We start from the raw sequence: 22,883 nt of genomic DNA on the forward strand, positions 1-22,883 counted from the left end.
CAAGGCGGAGGGTCTCCTTGATCGACTCGCGATCTCGCTGCTAGAAGTCCTTTGGCTAGGCCCGTCACTGCCGAGATGCCGGAATCTACAGCATAGGTGCGACTTTGCATCTGCACCCAACTTTGTTCAGAAACTTCCGTTGGCTCTTTCCACGGGGCAAGTTCCGAATAATCCCAACTCAGGGCGCCGCGGCGGGATGTGTTCCCGTCCGTCTGTTCGGTCGTCCTGTTCCAAAACAGCCACGGTTGGCTGCTATCCAGCTCAGGGACAGTCTCTAGGCTTCGGCGCCCGTCCATCGAAACTCGTGGATGTAGTCCACCGGCCCGGCGCTCTCTCGTTTCTCAGGGTCTGGCTCCCCACTCCGACGGGGTGGGTAACGAGATCAAGGGGAGAGCGGCCGCCGTCGGCCTTGTCCCCTCACTGCCGAGATCGATGAGAGGCGGGGTAGTAATCGAAGCTCCGGTCCCGGCTGGCACCGGTTCCTGAGATTCTTGGGGTTGCGCTGTTTGACTGTCGGGAGACGCATACGGATCAAACAAAGGATCCCTGTCCGGGACTACCTTGGATTCCGCTGGGCCCGACTCAGGCATGATTGGTAACAAAATGTCAGCCTGTGGCTAGATAAGGCTCTTCCTACAGGTTCCCTTTCAAAAGCAAACAAGAGTCCGTTGATTGAATAAGGAAACTTTACTGCAGAAAAGGTCCATTATAGTCCACTGTCCTGAATGGAAGACTCAGGATGGTACACAGTCATTGTTACCAATGAAGAGCAAAGCATGAGGTACAGAGTAACAATTCCCATCTGCATCAGCCTCCCCCCACAGTTCTCAAAACAACATCTTTCAGTCCTGGGAAGCTGCTCTCCTTCAAGGCCAATGCTTGGTGGAACGGTGTTAGACAAAACAGTCTCCTCCGGTGGGAATGCTGCCTGGGAACTGGTGCACCTGCGAGGAAAGCACTTAAACACTAGAAGCATTAGAAAATGGAGTCAGTACAGTTTACACATACACTGGACCTGACATTTTCATTGCTAAGGTATTTTCAAACTGCAAAACAGTAAAAGAGTAAAATTGCTAACTGAGCTGCTGTGGGGGTTTAGGAGACGTCCTGCTTTGAATTTAGAGGTGTGAAGATGTCTTCACAATTTGACGAGAGGACACAGGTGTGAAGATTTTATCAAAAGGACAAAGCATAAGTTTGAATATTCTGAGAACTCGACTCAATTACAATATCATGCGCAAAGACCCTTAGAATTATTAGTACAAAGAAAAAAATCCATTTCATAGACGCTAAGCAGACATGCGCAGAAACATTGTTTACTCAGCTGTATAAAAGATGTGGGAATCTCCCTTCAGGTGGAATCAGAAAAAAGTCACACCAAGGGAACTCACAGCAGAATTTCTGCATCAGCAAAGCAGGGATTTGATCCTGGGTCTCCAATATGCTGTTCTGGCGCTCTAACCACTGCTCCATGCTGCTTGGGGCTGTGCCTGAAACCCAGAAAGTGAGGGGTAAACAGAGGGTGTGGTTTAGGAAATCCAGGCTGAAACCCTGTGGTAAGATTTGTTGAGCTCTCACATCTGGGACGTTTCAGCTGTCCTCAAGCAAAGTTTGTACATTAAACTACACGAGTGGATTTTATAAAACAATCAGGAGCGATTGGTCCCACAGCTTGGTCATCTCTTTACAATTCAATTTATTTCAGTTCCAGTCCAGTGACCATGATAAATATATTAAACATAGATTTTCTCTTCACAGCAATAATAACAAATAAAGGGAACATACCTGCTGGAAAAGAAAGGCGTATTTGTGTGAATCCTGAGGAACCAGAGCTGCGCCTCATCCTTGTTGGGAAGACGGGAGCGGGGAAAAGCGCAACTGGAAACACCGTCCTGGGGAAAGAGTGCTTCGACTCCCGGTTTGAATTCACCTCCGTGACACAGACGTGCCAGCAGGAAACCAGGGAGTGGAAGGGGAAGAAAATTGTCGTGATCGACACACCAGCTATTTTCGATTCTGCCATTGGGAGGGATTCCCCGGAGACAGACAGATGCGTTGCTCTCTCCCGGCCAGGCCCCCACGCTCTGGTGCTGGTGACCCAAACGGGTCATTTTACTGAGGAAGACTATCAGTCCGCAGAACGGGTGAAGCAGATCTTTGGCACTGAGGCCCAGAAATACATGATGGTGGTTTTCAGCCGCAGAGAAGACTTGCGTAGTCAAAGCCTGGAAGACTATATAAAGCACTCAGACAATGTCTACTTTCGGAAGTTTATCCATTCTTGCAATGACCGATACTGTGGTTTCAACAACAGCAAAACAGGAGAAGAGAGGGAGAAACAAGCCGAGGAGCTGCTCACTAAAATTGAGGCGATGGTGCGAAAGAATCGAGACAAGCCCTACTGTGCTGTATAGTGGAAGAAGAGCCACAAATGAGGGTGCCGACCCTTCACCCACCTACAGGCCTGCCCCACAATAGGACGAGGGCTCTGCTAGGCCTGCTAAGCTAGCTGAGGTGTCCTGCTAGCCGCCTGCCTCGTTCCTGACACCGGCCATTTCCATACATGTTGAATAATGCACTTTCAATGCACTTTCGTAATCCTTTAGAAGTGGATTTTTTGTTCCACACATGGAAAATCAGTTTCAAATCTTCATTAAAGAGTATTGAAAGTGGATTATCCAATGTGTGTGGAAGCAGCCCCTATCTGCAAATCAAACAACCGCTTCAACCGTTCCTGCGTCATACCTTTGCTACGGGGGAAATAATCTTGCCTTGCAGGTCACATCATAGGATTGGATGTAGAATCAGGTGAAAGGATTCCTCACAGCTTCATAAAGCACAGGTGGTTTGGATCCAGGAATCCGTCAGCAGAACACACTGGCAGTCATGGACTGTCCCCACCTTCGCCTAACCCTTCCCCTCTCCCCAGGAGCCATTTCGGACCCAGGGGGGATCTTTACTCCTGGCGTTGCTGGTCCCACCCGGACTCACAGCCATGTGGGTCAGGACTCGGAGGCTGCAGTGTAGGGGGGGGGGGGAGAGAGCGGAAGTGCTCCTTTCTGCCTCTCGCAGGAGTAAAGTAGGTATCCCAGGGAAGGAAGTGGCTCCTTTGGAGAATGGAAGGTGGGAAGACCTGTCTGTGGATTATGGAACCCAGCCCATTGATTTGTCTCTTGGCACCTGCTTTTGCATACAGAAGGTCCCCGGTTCCTTCCCTGGCGGCATCTCCAGTCAACAGGCCCCAGCAGGAACGGATGCGCATAACCTGGACGTGAGACTAACCTTGATAGACGGAGGGGCCGACTCTGGAGAAGGCAGCGTTCTTTCCTGGCTGCTCAGGCACGTTCTCGCGTGAGCTTGGGGGGCGCTCCAGGCTCCCTTGAGGAACTGTCCTGCGCAACAAGGCTTTGTGAGCCTGCTCGCCTCGTCTCCTCCAGGGCTCAGAGGTCGTTCCTGGTCCAAATGCTGGCTCTGGCCATGACAGACCCCCACTCTTCGTGGCAGGGCAGGACTTTTACTCAGTGGCCTAAGAATACCTTCAGAAAATAGTTCTGTGCCATCTGGTTGCTGCAGCTTGCAACTCCCCCAATTTGAATAACAGCAGGTAAGAGGCAGTGGCAACTGTTAGGATCAGGGGGGCTGGAGTGAGGTGACAGGTGTCCTTCCCGACCTCCTTCAGAGCCTCAGTCGTAAGGGACACCCACGGGAGGTCATTAGAAATAGTTATATTTGTTTGGTAGCAGTTACACAGTCAACAGTGATTGCCCCAATGTGCAGTAATTAATCCTTAGGCAGCTGAGTTGTAGAAAAGATTGACTGTACAGTTTATTGAAGCAGAATCCATTCACAGCGATATCTTGGGGTGGAAAGAAAAATCTTCGTCTAAAGCATTACTTGCTCTTTACCATGGCCACCCAGCATAGCACTGACGCTGGATGTGGGTACGTGGACGAGGCCTTTGTGGCAAGAGCTCCAAAACAGACATCTTTCCCCTTTGGAAGGTCACAAGGCAAGAAGGAGACTCTCTCAAATGAAACAGGGAGAGAGAGGAAGAGTCAGGACGGTTCCCACCGTAGTTAAAGAGTAGCAGCTTGCTTATCAAGAGAGCAAGGCATACACAGAGAGAGAGAGGGAGAGAGAGAGACGCCCCCCGCCTCCCCCCCCTGTCCAAGGCCTGCTGAGTCGCCTGTTGCAATCAAGGTGAGGCCGAGTTACCTTGGTTCTTGCTTCCCAGCACACAATTCATACCTCGGTTCCTCCTGGGGCCAGAAGGAGCAATACACCCTGATGGGAATTCCAGGACATCCCAACCACGGCTCAGGTGGGATCCCGCGGCGACCCATTCCCCCATGCTGCAATTTCTCCTTCGGCACAGGATCCCTGGGCTGTCCCCAGGGCCAAGGGACAAAAACGCCAGTGAGCCTCAGGGGAGGGTCTAGAAGTTCTGCCTCGCGACACCGGGCCTTTCTATTCCCAGCACAACATCTGAGGAAATGCCTTCACCCCTGTGTATCCAGCCCCATTGTCACATGCAAGAATAAATGTGCATCTTCCCCTTGTCTTTTGCCCTGCTCTCAGTGTAAGGAGAGGCCACTCATAGATCTGGAGAAAACATGAAAGGGGCTCCTCCCAGCATCCCGGGTCACCCACCCACCAGCTTCACCCCATCCTGCCCTATATCTGACATAAGAAGAACAGAAGTGCTGGCCATGGGTGCAGGGAGGGCTAAAGGGCTTGTTCGGTGGAAGGGGGAGCGGGAATGCTGACAGTTTCCAGCTGCCTCCTTATTGGGGTGACAGCCGGGGGGGGGGATGTGTCCTGGGGAGGGGGCTGCCATTCCCCTGGTCCTGGGCACAGGGGGATGGGGGGGGTGCAGTCTGGCCTCCCCAGGAGGAGGCAGCCTAGCTGCAGTTCGGCCACTCTTCCTTTGGATCTGCCTCCCTGCGCTGAGGCTGGGCTCCTTAAGCTCCCGCCGCTGAATGCCAGATCAGTAACTGGGGAGGAACTCCTGCCACCCAGGATTTAATGCTGGGGATCTTGGCCTGTATTGCAAGGACAGGGCTGGAATGGGGTTGCCAGCCTCCAGGTGGTGGCTGGAGAGCTCTCAGAATTACAACTGATCTCCAGGTGACAGAGATTAGTTCCCCTGGAGAAAATGGCTGCTGTGGCATTATACCTTGCAGAAGTCTGTCTCCTCCCCAAACCCCACCCTCTCCAGGCTCCCCTCCCCACATCTCCAGGAATTTCCCAGCCTGGAGCTGGCAACCCTAGGCTGGAAGGGGGGGGGGATTAAATCTGACCCAGCTCTGCCCTCCAGGTTTCTCTGTATAGCTGCAGGCTGTCAGGTTCTGACTGTGTTTAAGCCAAAGAGACTCCATTTTAATCCTGTCAGTATATTAAGTGTTTTCTTTGCAGGTGGCAAGCCTTCCGCTGGAAGCTCCCAGAGAGAAGAGGAATGTTATGTCTACAGATATCTGCCTTTCAGACACCCTTGGGAAACTTCCGCTTTCTCACCCTCGGGCCGATTGTTTTGAGAACTGAGGGGGAGGATGGGGCCTGCAGGGAACTGCTATTCTGGACCTCAGCTTTTGCCTGTCATTCGTAACAATATCTAGCTCAGCCATGACCCTTGTATCTTGGAGTGTGGACTTATAATGGTTGTTTGTCTTCAGCAAAGCCTTTTGAAATCGATGGACTTTTGTCTCATTGCAAGGGGTAGTCTGGATTGCAACTTTTATTCAAGCCACAGTCTGACAACCACAGGCTGGGCAGGGGGACAGAGAGGTGGGGTCCCAGTGGTCTGTCGTGATTCCATCCATCTATCAAGGCCCCTCATCCAACAGCCTGCCAGGCTTGATTGTGTGTTCCTACAGGTGGGTGACCAGGACAGGGCAGGGATTCTGCTGGTGTGTCCCCCCCCCGCCCCCGGCTGCCCAGCCATCTGTGTTCCTGAGCTAGCCGAGCTGGTCTGGTTCATGCTGGTGGAGATCCCAAGATTGGTTGTCCTGGGTGACTTCAACATTCATGCTGAGGCCAGCTTGACCAGCATGCCCATCAGAAACAAAGACGCATCAGAGATGCAATCTGTAGAAATAATAAGAACAACAGTGTGCTTATACACTGCCCATCTGGACAGATCTGTGCCCTCTCGGAGCGGTGAACAAAGTCAGTGTTGTTATTATCCCCACCATGCAGCTGGGGAGCTGAGGTGAGCGGAGGGGCTGACCCAGGGCCACCTGCTGAGCTCATGGCAGAAGTGAGATTCGAACCAGCAGAGTGCTGAATTGCAGCCCAGCCCCTTAACCGCTATGCTGCAGAAGCTGAGTTTGGTGCATGTGTGACCAGCAGGGTGGCCAAATGCTTCCACAAAAATACTGGACACACTCGGTGAAAACCTACTGACCCTCCCCGCACCCGCCCACCGAAGTGCTGCCACCACCTCCACTGGAGTTTGGTTTAAAGCAACATTGAGGACGAGGAGGGCCACGATGGGTCCACACAGCCACAGCCAGCCGCTCGCCTGCCTGATGACAACGAGAGTCATCATGACATGAGGGAGCCTAAGGGCAGAACTACAAGTGACAAAAGGCACAGGTTAGACATGAGTTCGATCCTGGCGGAAGCCCGGTTCAGGTAGCCAGCTCAAGGTTGACTCGGCCTTCCGTCCTTCTGAGGTCGGTAAAATGAGTACCCAGTTTCCTGGGGGTAAAGTGTAGATGGCTGGGGAAGGCCATGGCAAACCATCCCGTAACAAAAAGTCTGCCAAGAAAACGTCCTGATGCACTCGGTGCTTGCACAGGGGACTACCTTTATCTTACCTACATTACAGGATTGTTGTAGGCCACTGGCTCTACCACCACCCCAGTCTGAGGATAACAGTTGACCAGGGGTTGGATCCAGCCAGCTCTGCTCTCAGTCCTCCTCCCTTCTCCTTCTCAATGCAGCCCCTGCCCCTGTGAAGGTCCCGTGTCCCGCTGAACAGCCTTTGTAGCTGGTCAAATGGGTGCCTCCTCCCTCCTTCACCAGAGGAAACACTGGTTGAATTCAACCCAGGGCCACATTGCAGAGTTGCCCCGAGTGGCTCGTCTGTTTTCCACAGGGCAAGGGCTTGTGTGGAATTCCACACGGAAGGTTTCTTGGCATTTTTCCTCCCAGGCTTCCTCTACCTGCCACCAGAGGACTTATTGAAAAATTGGCAATTAATGTATTTATTCTGGGAGCAGCGGAAAGGAGGAGCTGAGTCCCAGGTAGTTTCAACGCGCTGTCTCTTTCAACCTAGATTTTAAAGGAATCCTTACTTACAGGCCGATTCCACACCACCTTACCTCCCGCGTTTTTTTCGGAATGATTGCGTCATGTGTGAGGGCGCAATATCCAGCTGCCTGTCCACATCACCTTCTGACTCCCATTTCTCTTGCGCGATGCCACGATCACATCCCCTCAATAAAACCCGCAATGAATGGGAGGGTGGGGGGCATGGTTGGGCTGTGAAAAGTCTTGTGACTTTTAAAAAAAAAAAAATCTTCAATTGGTCGGTATATCGACAAGATACTATCCTGTCCTGTCGAAACGACACCCCGTTAATTGGCTGCGATTGGCTCATTATCCTCCCACCATCAACAGTTTGCAGTGATTGGTCCCCTATTTAGGCGGGCAAATTTGAACTGATTTTTAATAGTAGATCAGCGGAATTTTTCTCTCTGTTGGTAGTAGGAGGATTGTTGGATTTCTCATCATGGCTCCTCGTGAAACCATCCTGTTCCTTTCTTTTTTTCTTTAAGTGCGGGGGGAACCTCGGAGACGAGGGGTGGGGCTTGGTGATGCTTTAGGGGCTGGACGATGTAATGAGCTCATAGCGCGATGAAATCGTGGTGGTCTGCTGCGACGCCGTAGCGATACCATTACGATTTTTTTAAAAAAACGTGTGAACAGAGGAATGTGTAGCGCAGCAGCAGCGAAAAACTGGCGCTAAAACTAGGTGGTGTGGAATCGGCCACAGTTGGAGCCAGTAAACAAGACCAGGTTCAATCAGAAGCCAGGTACATCTTTACTGGTCTAGATTTTATTCGTAGACTAGCGGTGAATTCATGATGGCCTTTGCATCCTTGCTTGAGCTGGTAAGTCGCCGAACAAAGGGGGGAAGATAGACCATAAAACTAACAAAATCAAAAGGAGTCCAGTAGCATCTTTAAGACTAACCAATTTTATTGTAGCATAAGCTTTCGAGAATCAAGTTCTCTTCGTCAGACGAAAATCAAAAAGAGTCCAGTAGCATCTTTAAGACTAACCAATTTTATTGTAGCATAAGCTTTCGAGAATCAAGTTCTCTTCGTCAGACGAAGAGAACTTGATTCTCGAAAGCTTATGCTACAATAAAATTGGTTAGTCTTAAAGGTGCTACTGGACTCTTTTTGATTTTGCTACCACAGACTAACACAGGCTAACTGCATCTATGACCATAAAACTAACAGGAAGACCTACAATAAACTTCTCAAATGTCCCGCTGTCCTAATGTTGGAGGGGGGAACTATGATTCCCATGAGTACCCATTGTTAAAGGGCCAGCACACAGTTCTGACTATGCAGATACAGGGGCTTTCTAAGCTGTGGTTACAGTACAGTATTGTTATAGCACTGTAACATTTTAATAATCTATTACATTCTTTGAGTTCCCAGCTTTCATTTTTTAAAAAATTATGTCTCTAGCCCTCCTTGTGGAACGGTATAAGGCATATATCTCTGCAACAAAAAGTGCTGTCCTAAGTCCTCTCTCCGGGGAGTAGGTCCCTTTGAGCAGGTTTCACTAGGATTCTGCGCGGACCTGCTTAGGACAGCAATATTGCTTGTTTTGTTTTTTAATGCAGACAGAGAACTCTATCTTCTATCTGATAGAGAGGTTGTGATATGCCTCCAGTGGCCAGGGGGTTGGGGCAGGGAAAACGGGGCTGATATGGGCGTGTCCATGAATATCTAGATTTTTGCATCGATATGGGTGCCACCCCCCCCCTTTGCTGTGATCTTTCCCACATCATCCCAGGAAAGCAGATTTGGGAAAGATCATGGAAAAGATGGGGGAAAGCACAGGAGGGCACCATGATGCTGTGAGGAAGCAGGAAAATCCCTGCTTGCCAGCAGCATTCAACCTGGGCAAAAACCTCGGGTCCCAACCTGTTCCCCCCTCCCTGCATCCAGCCAGCAACAGAGACACAATCAAATGGACCACATTGCGGGGCTGTCATAAACGGCATCCCCTCAATTTCGACCCCCAGTAAGGATTGAATATGATAGCCTGCCACACCCAGAATCACAGGATGCTAGAGTGGGAAGGGTCCTTGCAGGCCATCCAGCCCACCCCCTGCCCAAAGTGGGAACAGCCTGAAGAGCCGCCGCCGACAAGTATTCGGCCAGCTGCTCCTTGAAGGCTGCCAATGAGGGGAAATAATACGAGAATAATAATCCATATCAGGTAGTTTATTCTCCTGATGATGGAAAATGGGTGTTTTTTTCAACTCAGAAGTTTTCTCTTTTTCCCTACAGAGGAAGAACTGCGTGTGAAAGTGCAAAAACTGCCATCTTGTCCTGTGTGTGTGTGTGAGAGAGAGACAGAGACAGAGAGAGAGACAGAGAGGGGTGGGACGGCTGCCCAGGGCTGTTTCTCCAGCCAGGGTCACCCTGGAGACTGCTTGGGGCGGCTCACTCCTGGCTATCAGGCTCAGGGGTGAAGGACGGTGACCGTTGCCTCCGGGACCCGATCTCAGCTGGTAGTGAGAAGGCAGGAGGCAAAGTGGGGTGTGTGTGTGTGTGTGACTTGGGGCGATAAAACACCCTGCCCCACCCCACCCCACCCTGCTGCCCACCTGCTGCCATAACCAAGTCATGCATCTCTAAGATCCCTTTGACTTTACACTTTTGCCATTCCAGTGTTTTTTAGGCTGCTTCTGGTTCTCAGCTGCTGCAAGCGCTCAGCTATTAGAAGTGCAGGACAATGGAACAGCTCGGGAGGCTGCATTTGCAAGGAAGTGGCGCTACTGCAGTAGGCAGCCGCGTTTCTCCTTATGTGTTGCCTTGCTTTTATGGCACGGTCATCTGCCTTTGACAACAAGGAAAAAAACAGGGAAAGAGAACACAGCCCACGGGCAACAGGTCAAGTAACCAAAAAGGTCGAGAAAAGGATAATGAACTAGTGAGGGGAGATCTAAGTGTAATAAACGCCACTAGAAACACCATAAAAATGTGGTGTCCATTAAACAAACCCTTTTCACTGGTTAAGAAAACGGCACGCTCAGCCATTGTACAAGTGACTACCAAAAATGTGTTTCAACCAGAATTGCCTTCATCGGTGGGAGACAAATTTCTCAAGAGATCCATGAGCAGCAGGGAGACGTGGCCCCTTAGAGGCTCCAGGTGTCTCCACCCCTCCCTGCATCCGAAGAAGGGAGCTCCGACTCTCCACAGCTCAGACCTGGAAAATCTTGTCAGTCTCAGGACTCGAATCCTCCACCCACCAGAATGACTCCGCTCGGTTTGTACCGAACTGCCTGATCGGCTGCATAGCTCACTCACTATAAACACACGTAGCTGACTGTTCAAAAAGAGCAAGCTTACACATTGGAGACCCCCAAGGGTTCCAGAGCACCTGCTTCCCAAAGGCAGGGCTCCCTTCTCCAGCCGCTATGCTCAAAAAGACAAGCTCTGAGAACAGTTAACTACACGTGTCTATACAGAGAGCCTCCCCTAAGGGCCAAGCTACAAGTGACGAATGACACTTGAACGGCAAGTGGATCGAGCGGCGCGCAAGTGAACAGGGAGGCATACACTTGCCGTTCAAGTGTCATTCGTCACCTGTAGTTTGGCCCTCAGTCTCCATCACTTTCACCTCCCCTTTGGGAGGACGAGATGAAATGAACAAACTCTCTTGAGGAGCGATCTCTGCCGGCTCTAGAGAGCTGAAACGGACAGTCTTTGGCTCTGCCTTTGAAAACTACGTTCCCGGCTAACGTTGGGTCTCCCTTCGCTGGCGCGTCTCCAGGGTTTAGGGCTGACCCGATTCCGGAGCATTCCGTGCAGGCTGATGCGCCTCCTGCTTGGGTCGTTGCAATCCGCCTGGAGAGGAGACTCGGCCGGAGACCGGCTGACACGGCCCCTCTGGTTGGAAAAGAAGAGCGTTTGCCCGCCGCCGCCGCCGCCGCCGCGATCTCCCCAGCGCGCAGGAGCCCCAGGACGCGGAGCAGCATCGCCCGCCCGGCCGGGGAGGAGCGGGACGGGCGAAGGCCCCCTCCGGCTTCCCGGCAGGCGCCACCCCGCCGGCCCAGACACGCCCCGAGGGGCTCAGCCCTTCCCGGCGCACCGCGCTGAGGGCGACGCCGAGCTGCAGCGAGCACCGGCCAGCCGCGCGCCTTCCCCGCTGCCCCCTGCGGACCGTCGGGCCGGAGCCCCGCGAGCAGGCCGGCTTCTGCGCGCCACGTGCCCGTCGAAGAGCTCTCGCTCGCCTCGCCGCCGCCCGGGGCGCTCCTGCCGAGGCCCCGATGGCCTTCCCGGGCGCGACGGACAACGAGCTGCCGGCGCTGGGCCGCCCTCTGCACCTGGGCATGCTGTACGACCGGCGCAGCGACACCTTCGTCCCAGGTACGCACCGCCCGGGCAGCTGGAGGGAGGCGAGGAGGGCGGGCGGGAGGCCGGCGCGCCTTCGGTTCGAAAGGAGCGTTCCAGCCAGCCGAGCATGGATCGCACGCAGGGGAAGCGTCGAGCGCGTCTCTCCAAGCAGATCTGAAAGCAGAAGCAACCTCGCCCCCCCCCCCCCCGCCCAGGAGGGATTCATTCGGAAGGGGTTCTTTCCGGCCTGCGTTTCTGGCGCACAAGAAAACGGCCGCGCTCTTCTGCCGGCGAAACAAACCAAGCCCTTGAGAAACGGGAGGGGGGGGGAACGGGACGGAGCCGGTGCTGGCGCAAAAGTTGGGCGCTTACGCTGCGTTCCAGCCAGAGTAAGGAAGCCCCCCAGTGATGCCTGGGAAAGCCCGGGTGGGGAAGGGGCCCCAGAGGGACCCCCTTGAAGAACGCTTGACTCAGACCCTCCGTCCCTGGGCTCGGAGACAGAGAAAGGCCCACGCCGGGGCCTGCTCTCGCCTTCCTTTCCCAGGAGAAGCGCAGGGTTTCGCGTGGGGCCTCCCGCTTCAGCAGCCTTCCGTCGCTGAGCCCTGAGCCTTCCCCAGCAGGCACACCAGGGTCAAAAAGGCCGCCCTGTGCGGTCCGCCCGGGCTGCAATTCTGGGAAGAGGCTGAGCTGCAGTTCGCAAGAGGGGCTGGGATTTCAGGGCTATTCTCGCTCTGCTGAGTAGTTTGTGGGTCAATTAACATGAGCTACGTGCCCACCTCAGACTGGCTATTATTAAATGCTGGTCGCAGATGGTTCCCAGAGTTGTGGGCTGCCTCTGTCGCTCCCACCCACGGGTGAAGTCAGCCTGACCCTTGCCTTCACAGTGGAACCGCAGGGAGCTCATGCCTCCCACAACTTCCTTTATTCTTGATGCGCTTTCTCGTTTCATAAGTGCAGTGCGCACACAAATATGTGCTACTTCCCTGTTGCATCCTCCAGTCCAGGCCAATGTGGGACAAAGGAGGAGCCATTCAGCAGCTTTCTCTGGCGCCCCTGCACGTGGGCAGAGGGTAGATCTGCAGGGGGCAGGCTGCCTGTTGCCCATTGGTGGACTGGGACATTCCTCACACGAGGGTTTGCATTCCTCTGCAGAGAATTAGTCCCCGAAGCAGCAAGGGCAAGAAGATGCTCGGGTGATGGCTCCCCTTTCTAAGACCCCAAATGCTGGCGCAATCCAACCTCCTGAGAAGGTCGCAAAGTGGTGCTCCTGCCCACGATGGTGGGCCTCCTTCCTTGAGGGTTTCCATCGCTTGCGCCACCTGCTTGCTCCATTCATTGCCCGTTGCCCCCCTCCCTCTCCCATGCCAAGGGCAAACACTGTGTTTTTGCTTTCTTGTGATTTTCGCCACCTGCGCTGTCTTGCCATGGAATTAGGGGAGGCACGAGGAGTGTATGTGAGCATTCATAACCACATCCAGGGGCAGCGAACTTCTGCATCCCGGTGGCATGAGGCAACACCAGGGGAAGGCCTCTGCCTCTCTGCTCTGCTGTTAGCCCTTTGGAATACCTGGCTGGCCAGCCTGTGAGACGGGATACGGGAAGGAGAGGGAGTTCTGGAATTCAGACTCAGTTTCACTGGCTGTGCAATACAAAGGGGGGGGGGAAGAGCAGGAAAAGGAATGTTTTCTGTTGTGATCATTCACAAGAAATAAAGAACACGCATCTCTTCATGCACAATAAGCCACCCACTTGGAGCCAGCCAGATCCCAAGAGTTGGTTACAAAAACAGTCTTCGTGTTACCCACCCGCTCTGTACGCCTGGAAAAATTCTCCCGGGAACAGAGAGATGAGAGGGAAACGCTGAGGACCAGCGATCAAGGTGGGGAAGCAGCAGGGGCAGGACGAGCTGCGGGAGAGTGAAAAACTGGTGTGAATGAACAGCGCATGGAAAGAAAGAGGCAGCGTTTTCCTCAGCTGAAAGGGTCGAGGTCCCTAGAGAGATATGGAGCCTGTAGGATTCGTAGGTGGTGATTGACACAGACAATAAGGAAATAATTCCCTCATTGTTTAGATCAAAAGAGATCAGTATATTCCAGATAAGAACAGTTTGCAATGACACCAGAACAGTTATGCAAAGCGGGTTATTTATTGACGGTTATACTAGAAATTGTCCAAGATTTTCTGCTCCTTGGCTCAATCATCAACCAAAAGGGAGACTGCAATGAAGAAATCAGAAGAAGACAGAGACTCGGAAAAGCAGCTGTGAGGGAGCGAGAGAAGATCCTTAAAGATAAAGACGTCTCTCTGGGAACCAAGACCAGGACAATCCAAACTAGGGTATTCCCCATTGCTATGTATGGATGTGAAAGCTGGACAGTGAAGAAAGCTGACAGGAAGAAAATTGATTCATTTGAAATGTGGTGCTGGAGGAGAGTTCTGCGGATACCATGGACAGCCAAAAAGACAAAATAAGTGGGTACTAGAGCAAATCAAGCTATAAGCAGTCGGCCCAGCCTCTGTCATCTTTAATAGCCATTTAACATGGCTACCTGTGATATAAAAATCACAAGGCCCCAGGATTTAAAATGGCAGTTTGTATTGCTGCCAGGGGAATTCCAGCTAACAGTTGCTGAGTCCCGCCCGGGAGACCCAGGCATGAATAGAATGCCGCATAGGAATGCGGGGTGATCAGTGGTGATTGGATTTGCAGTCCCTCCAGCTCCAGGAGGAGTCCTGTACAACAAAGATCTCATAGTGTCATCCCCATTTAACACATTCCTTTCCCTCCTTCCATGGTGAGATCTCCTGTCCTTGAGTGAGGAGCTAGTCAAATGGCATTCATAAGCATTGATAATTCATTCCTGGGAAGGTACATTCTACCACTAAATTCATCAGTTTAGCTCAGCTGGACTTCACTAACAAATGGCCCCATGGTGCAGAGTCAGGACAAGTTTTGCATTTTCTTTCATACGCCCTGGCACTCAAGGGAATTAAAACTTTTGTTACTGCAAGGAACTGACCATTGGAGTCTAACAGCTAGGTGGGCTACCCCACCTCAGAGCATGTTTTACCCTATAAGAGTAGTGCCCTGGCCTCATTCAAATTGTACACGCTTACGGGATCCAAAGTGCTGTGCCCTTGAGGTTTGCCCTAAGCCTCTTGCTCTCCTGGCTGAGAATGCTGGTGTTTGAAGTGACTTTCTTCCTCCTGCGGACTACTCTTCAGGATAGGCAGATATACTTGTTCCCTTCACTCTATTCCAACTTCTGACTAGCTTCCTAGGACTCTGTGTGTGTGTAATCATTTTTACCCTGTATTTCTGTGTGTGTGTGTACATGCATTTTCCCTTTTAATAAAACTTTGCTCTTTGAATTTAAAGCACCAGCCTCGTTTGTTAAATTGGAAGGGACCCCGTAAAAATTGATAAAGAACCCGCAGTTACCAACCTCTCGCATAGCCGTCTTCCTTGCTTGCTAATTCCCCCATAATTTTCTTAATCGCAAGGAGACCAATCCTGGTAACAAAGTCTGAATTCTCCTTAGAAGCTAAAATGACAAAACTGAAGCAATCATACTTTGGTCCCATCCTGAGAAGACAAGATTCTCTGGAAAAGTCAACAATGCTGGGAAAAGCGGAAGGCAGCAGGAAAAGAGGAAGACCTGAAACGAGATGGCTGGACTCAATAAAGGAATCCACGTCCTCCAGTTTGCAGGATCTGAGCAAGTCTGTTAATGAGAGGACGTTTTGGAAGTCTTTCATTCATAGGGTCGCCATAGGTCGGAGGTGACTTGGCAGCACATAACACACACACATACTAGACAGTAGAAAGAATAGGGAAGCTGTAGAGGGATATATCAACAGAAGCACAGTGTCCAGATCACACAAAGTGATGGTACCACTCTACTCTGTTCTGGTTACACTTCACCTAGAGTACTGTGTTCAGTTTTGGGCACCACAATTTAAGAAGGATATAGAAAAGCTGGAACATGTCCAGAAGAGGGCAACGAAGAGGGTGAGGGGTTCTGAAGACCAAGTCCTATGAGGAAAGGTTGAAGGAGTTCAGTATGTTTAGTGTGGAGAGGAGACAACTGAGAGGTGATAGGATAACCATTTTCAAGTACTGTCATATAGAGGATGGCACAGAGTTGTTTTCCACTGCCCCAGAAGCTCAGACCAGAACCAATGTCCTTGAAATTAAATTAAAAGAGTTTTCAGCTAAACATCAGGAAGAACTTCCTGACAGTTAGAGCGGTCCTTCAGTGGAACAGGCTTCCTCGGGAGGAGGTGGGCTCTCCTTCTTTGGAGGCTTTTAAGCAGAGGCTAGATGGCCACCTGACAGCAATGCTGATGCTGTGAACCTGGGCAGATCATGAGAGGGAGGGCAGGAAGGGTTACCTCAGTGCTTAGTTCTCGTGGCCCCTTCTTACATGCCCAGGGTAAGGCCGATCGCCACCTTAGGGTCAGGTAGCAATTTTCCCCAGGCCAGTTTGGCTGGGGATCCTGGAGGTGTTTCACCATCTTCTTGGCATGGAGCAGGGGTCACTGGGGCAGTTTGAGGGGGGTAGTTGTGAATTTCTTGCATTGTGCAGGGAGGTGGACTAGATGACTCTAGAGGTCCCTTCCAACCCTATGAATCTATGATTGTATAAGCAGCCCAAAGAGGACAAAGACTATTCTGCATTGGTGGTGGTGGAGAGAGAGCGGGGTTTTTCATGGCAAGAGTCTAAGAGAGGTGGTTTGCCATTGCCTGCCTCTGCAGGCCTGGACTTTGTTGGAGGTTTCCCATCTAATTACTAACCAAGTCTGACCCTGCTTAGCTTCTGAGACCTGAGGAGATCAGGCTCACCTGGCCTATCCAGGTTAGGGCATTCTGCATGAATAATCTTCATTGTACACTTTCACTGTTTTATTGCATCTTTCTCTAATTTTGTACTCCTCTAACCGAGTGGTTTTGGTGTAGTGGTTAAGAACGGCAGGACTCTAATCTGGAGAACCGGGTTTGATTCCCCGCTCCTCCGCTTGAAGACAGCTGGGTGACCTTGGGTCAGTCACAGCTCTCTCAGAGCTCTCTCAGCCCCACCCACCTCCGTCCCAGCTCCATTGTGGGGATAATAATAACACACTTTGTAAACTGCTCGGAGTGGGTGTTAAGTTGTCCTGAAGGGTGATATATAAATCAAATGTTGTTGTTGTTGTTGTTATTATACTCCAACTTTTTCACAGTATGTAATGTAATGTTTCACTGCCTTGATCTCCAAGCTTGTAACCCTCCTTTACTGCCTGTATTCTACTGCCTGTTTAGTGTATTAGTGTCTAATTTTGTTGTATTTATTATACTGGTCTTACTGCATCGCTTGTAGCATAACCCACCTGGATTTTAAGCAAGAAAGTTGGACAATAAATAAAGCAAATCGAATAGATAGCTAGAGAAGGAAGGAACAGAAAACAGAATTTTAAAGAGACAGAGTCAGAGGGGAAAGAAAAGAGAAATACAATGCTGTGCCCGTCCTTTCCCAAAGGCTTTGCAGGGACGACTTCCGGCTTGGGGATTCATGGAGGTCTAACGCAGCTCCATTTGTGGAGCTGACCGGACTGCCGTTTTAAGCGGCCGGCGGGGTGAAAAATAGCCCGCGGCCGACTGCTCTCAGGCGGAGAGCAGGCAAAGAACGCTCAAGACCCTAGGGTGAGTTAGATCTCGGACGAGGGGGGGCTCTACATAACGGGTCCCCTCCCGATCCTTGAGGTCCCACCTTGCGACGGGTCGGCTACAATCTCTGCGGCAGTTTTGGGGCCAATTCGGCTGGCATAAGACCTACATACCCAAGCTTCGATTGGGGGAAGAAGTGGAAAGGAGAACTTGAAATCGAAACAGCGATTACAACCCAAGGAAAGTGAAGGGAAGGTAAAGATCACTATCTTCCGATACGGGACAGATTGATAAAAACAGAGAGGAAAAAAAGTAGACTTTTAAACTGCAACAGACTAGCGAAAAGGAGGGGAAGCTCCGGCAGGAGTTGTATTAGAAAAGAGACTAAGTTTAAAGAAGTTATTAAAGAAATCGGATTATTGTTTTGAATACCTGTGGCTTTGGAGCTGTGAGAAAAAGACACCATCGCGAGACCTGCTGTGGGAAGACGGGAGACAGGAAGTGCGTAACAACAATAGAGCGGCTGGAGAGAAGCGGCCCTTGCTGGAGGGCAGGAAGAAGGGAATCGCCATCTTTGAGAGGGGAAGGGTCGCGGCTTCAGCGGAAAAGGAAGTAGGCCATATTGGATTATAAAATCATAAAGAGACCATAGAGAAAAGACGCCCGACATTTTGGACCCTTTAAAATTAATTTATGCAAGAAGACCGGGACATTTGAAATAAAAAAGGTACTAAATTTAACGCCACGGAGCTAAGGAAGAGAGCGGATTCGTGGGAGCGAGCTAAAGCAAGCCCCACGATGTCGAAGAAAGAGTGGCAATCGGCAATAGAAAACCTGGATAAAAAACTTTTGGAGGTGATTAAAGAATTTAAAGACATGAAATTGGAGCTGATCAAAGAGGTTAAACAGACAGTAAAATCGGAGCTGTCAGAAGTAAAATCGGAGCTGTCAGAAGTGAAGAAAGGTATGGAAACAATACAAAGTGAATTACAAGGGACGCAGCAGAGAGTTAAAACAGTAGAAGGAGCGATGGAGAACTTAGCAGATACGCAACAAACAGAGATGAGGTTGATGAGGGGAAGGATGGCGGTTGCGGAAAGTAGACATATGGAGAAGCAGCTCAGATTTCGCGGCCTGCCGGAAATGGAAGGAAAGACAGCGCAAGAGCAGATGACGGAGGTGTTAGCTGAATACCTGGGGAAGGAGGAGGAGGATGTTGTGGCTATCCTAGATGTGGCATATCGTGTGAACTCGAGAATTGCAACCCAGAGAAAAGTACCAAGAGACGTGATTGTACAATTTACAACAAGAAATATGAAAGAGAAGATTGTGACTAAACAGTTTCAAGATCCATTGGAGATCGATGGCAAGACAATCATTATAATGAAGGAACTACCCAGATCAGTGTTACTAGATCGGAAAAAATATAAAGCGCTAATCCAGATGCTGAAGGACATGAAAGTCAGGTACAGATGGGAGCTCCCAGAGGGTTTGTCCTTCGAATTTGGAGGCGCCAAAAAGCGTATCAGATCTGAGCGGGAGATGGAGCGATTTATAAGGGACAATGAAAAAGACTTACCAACAAGATTATGAATATGGAGTGTAAAGCGTTATCTTGGAATGTAAATGGACTAAATTCACCGAATAAGAGAAAAAATATTTTTCACTGGCTACTAAAACAAAAATGTGATATTGTTTGTTTGCAAGAGACTCATATTCGAAAACAGGATGTAAAATATCTAAAACTGGGAAAATTGGGCAAAGACTTTGTAGCGGCCTCAAGTAAGAAAAAAAGAGGAGTGGTGTTGTATGTAAAAGAGGAGCTGCAACCAAAATTCATAATGAAAGATGTGGAAGCCAGATTTGTAGCAGTGGAATGTACTTGGAATTTAAAGAGAGTGTTGGTAGTCGGAATCTATGCACCCAACGGTGCAAAAGAGAGCTTCTTTGAGGATTTGAGGAAGCATTTAGATGATCTTTCATATGACCAGATAATTCTTGCTGGAGACTTCAATGGAGTGACAGATTTGGAACTGGATAAAAAGACTACAATGGCACAAAAGAAAAGAGGACTATTACCAAAGCTTTTTTTTGAGCTGATTCAACAAGAGACTCTTGAAGATGTATGGAGGAGAGAGTATCCTAAAAGCAGACAGTTTACTTTTTATTCTGCAAGGCACTCCACATTATCAAGAATTGACATGATCTGGGCCTCAAAAGATTTGGCGTTATGGACTAAAGATGTAGAAATAATGCCGATGGTAGGCTCAGATCACAACCCAATTATGTGGAAGCTGGGGAAAAGGAGGAAAAGGAAAGCATGGAGAATAAATGAGGATTTGTTACAGGAAAAAGAGAATATGGAAATATTGAGAAGAGAGACAAAGTTTTTCATACAATATAACGTGAATAAAGAAGTACCAACTGATAAAGTTTGGGATGCTTATAAGGCGGTTATAAGGGGTATACTAATGGACTTAAATGGTAGAGCAAGAAAGAAGAAAGAGGAGAAGAGACAAGAGATTGAGGAGAAAATAAAAGCTAAGGAAATACAGTTAAAAAAGAGACCAGGGAAAAAGAAATTATACCAGGAAATTAAAATATTGCAAGAACAGCTAACAGCAATGAGTAATAAAGAATTGGAGTGGAATCTCAAAAGGCTGAATCAGAAAGCATTTGAGGGTGCAAATAAACCTGGGAAGTACCTGGCATGGCAACTGAAGAAGAGAAGGGAAAAGAAAACAATAAATAAAATTTGTGAAGATGATAAAACGTATTTGGAACAGAATACCATTAGTAGAGCCTTTTATAAATTCTACGCTAAACTGTATAATAAGAAAGAAGTAAATAAAGATTCAATAGCGTCATATCTGGAGAAAATGACACTTCCAGAAATCTCGGACGCTTGGAGAAATAAACTGAACAGTGAAGTAACGGATGAGGAAATAAGTAAGGCAATACAATCTGCAAATTTAGGAAAGGCGCCAGGGCCAGACGGACTTACAGCTAAATTTTATAAGACTATGGCCAATGAGCTGGCACCATTCCTAAAGGAGGTGATCAATGGAGTTTTAAGGGATCAAAGGATTCCAGACACTTGGTCTGAAGCGAACATATCATTGATCCCAAAAGAGGGCCAAGACTTGACTAGTGTGAAAAATTACAGACCTATATCGTTACTCAACAATGATTATAAAATCTTTGCGAAGATACTGGCGGAGAGACTGAAGGGGTGGCTTTCGGAAGTTATAGAGGAGGAGCAAGCAGGCTTTCTGCCAGACAGACAAATAAGAGATAATTTAAGGACAATGATTGATGCTATTGAATATTATGATAAGCGTTGTGATAAAGAGGTTGGTTTCTTCTTTGTTGACGCTGAAAAGGCATTTGACAACTTAAACTGGGACTTTATGTTTGCCACTATGGAAAAGCTACAATTAGGAGAAAGATTCATCAGAGCAATTAAGGAAATTTACAGAGACCAGACTGCAGCAATTGTGGTGAATGATGAATTGACCAAGAAATTGATTATAAGCAAAGGAACAAGACAAGGTTGCCCGTTGTCTCCACTGTTGTTCATTTTAGTATTGGAGATTCTGATGATACAAATACGACAAGACGAGGAAATTCGAGGAATAAAAATAAAGGACTATTCATACAAGGTCAGAGCATTTGCGGATGACATAATGTTAATTGTAGAGGACCCACTGGAGAACATGCCAAAAGTGATAGATAAGATCAAGGAGTTTGGAGACTTGGCAGGTTTCTTCATTAACAAAAAGAAGTCAAAGATACTATGCAAAAACATGACTAAGCAGAAACAACAATTGTTAATGGAAACAACGGATTGTGAAGTAACAAGTAAGGTGAAATATTTGGGAATTGAACTGACTGCAAAGAATATAGATTTGTTCAAGAATAATTATGAAAAATTGTGGATTCAGATTGAGAGAGACTTGATTAAATGGAATAGGCTCAATCTGTCATGGTTGGGTAGGATTGCAGCGGTTAAAATGAATGTGTTACCAAGAGTGATGTTTTTGCTACAGACAATACCAATCATCAGAGACTCTAAACAATTTGAAAAATGGCAGAGGAAAATATCAGATTTTGTATGGGCAGGCAAGAAGCCTCGAGTGAAAATGAAAGTTTTACAAGAGGCAAAGGAAAGAGGCAGAATGCAACTGCCCAACCTGAGACTTTACCACGATGCAATCTGCCTAGTTTGGTTGAAAGAGTGGATGACATTAAAGAACAAGAAACTATTAGCCCTAGAGGGATATAAAAAAATATTTGGATGGCATGCATACCTATGGCATGACAAAGTAAAGGTCAACTCAGTGTTCCTGCACCATTTTGTACGGAGAAGTCTATACACAATCTGGAAGAAGTACAGAATTTATCTACAAGAAGGAACTCCTTGGTGGGTGGTTCCATATGAGGTGATAGACCCGAGAGCTGTTGATAACGAAAGACAATGTTTGACTTATAAAGAAATAACTAAAATAGAAGCATCTAAACTTAGAATAAAGACGCAAGAGGAACTATCACCGAATTACGACTGGTTCCAGTATAGACAGATCAGAGATTTGTATAACTCGGACTCTGTAAAGGGAGGTATACGAATAGAGAATTCGGAACTAGAGCAGACCCTTCTTAAAGAGGACAAGAAAAGAATATCCAAGGTATACCAAGTACTGTTGAAATGGTATACTGAGGATGAGACAGTTAAAACACAAATGGTGAAATGGGCTATAAATTTTAACAAAGAGATAACAATGGAGGCATGGGAATACTTGTGGAAGACTACAATGAAGACAACGACATGTACAAATATTAAAGAGAATATCTATAAAATGATTTATCGTTGGTACATGACACCAAAGAAGATTGCGCTAGGGAATTTGAACACTTCTAATAAATGCTGGAAATGTAGGAAGCATGAGGGCTCCCTCTATCATATGTGGTGGTCGTGTGAGGTAGCTAGGCAGTACTGGGGGGAAATAATAAGAGAAATGAGTGAAATTTTACAATTTCAAATAAATAAGAACCCAGAACTCCTGCTACTAAACTTGGGAATGGAGGGAATTCCAGCCCATCATAGGACGTTGATATTTTATATGACAGCAGCAGCTAGACTTTTGTATGCGCAAAAATGGAAAGTACAAGAAGTGCCAACTATTGAAGATTGGACCTACAAATTGCTGTACATGGCAGAAATGGACAAGATGACAAGAAAACTGAGAAATCTGGACTCAGGGCAGTTTAACACAGATTGGGAGAAGCTGAAACAATATCTGGAGAAGAAATGGGAGGTGGGAGGAAAACTGTGGCAGTTTGAGAACTACTGAAGTATAATAAAATGTAGAGGGGGGTGACTTTACCGGGGGGGGAAGAGATAAATGTGAATTTATAAGCAGTTAGATTAACAGATTGATATATATATAGATATATATTGGTTAATAAATAGAATATTGATAGAAAATAATTAAGGATAAGGATTAAATATACGGATTGAGTAATCAACAATATTTTCTTTCTTTGATAAGATTTGTATAATGCACCAAACTGAATGTATAGACGAGTCAAATTGATTGACTATGTGACGAGAGTTATATAGAATTACCATAAAAAGATAGAATGAG

General features: G+C 48.5%; 1 protein-coding gene across 1 annotated transcript in view; it reads left to right on the plus strand.

Moving 5' to 3' along the window:
• The window catches only part of LOC129337381 (uncharacterized), a 45,328-nt gene that overhangs the window by 16,454 nt on the left and 5,991 nt on the right, over positions 1-22,883 (plus strand). Inside the window, exons 4-6 of the mRNA XM_054990983.1 lie at positions 1,759-2,408; positions 3,197-3,351; positions 11,161-11,624. Coding sequence (XP_054846958.1) covers positions 1,759-2,408; positions 3,197-3,351; positions 11,161-11,624 — 1,269 coding nt within the window. The remainder of the gene's footprint in view (positions 1-1,758; positions 2,409-3,196; positions 3,352-11,160; positions 11,625-22,883) is intronic.

This window comes from Eublepharis macularius, chromosome 11 (genome assembly GCF_028583425.1).
Source record: "Eublepharis macularius isolate TG4126 chromosome 11, MPM_Emac_v1.0, whole genome shotgun sequence".
NCBI classification, from domain to species: domain Eukaryota; kingdom Metazoa; phylum Chordata; class Lepidosauria; order Squamata; family Eublepharidae; genus Eublepharis; species Eublepharis macularius.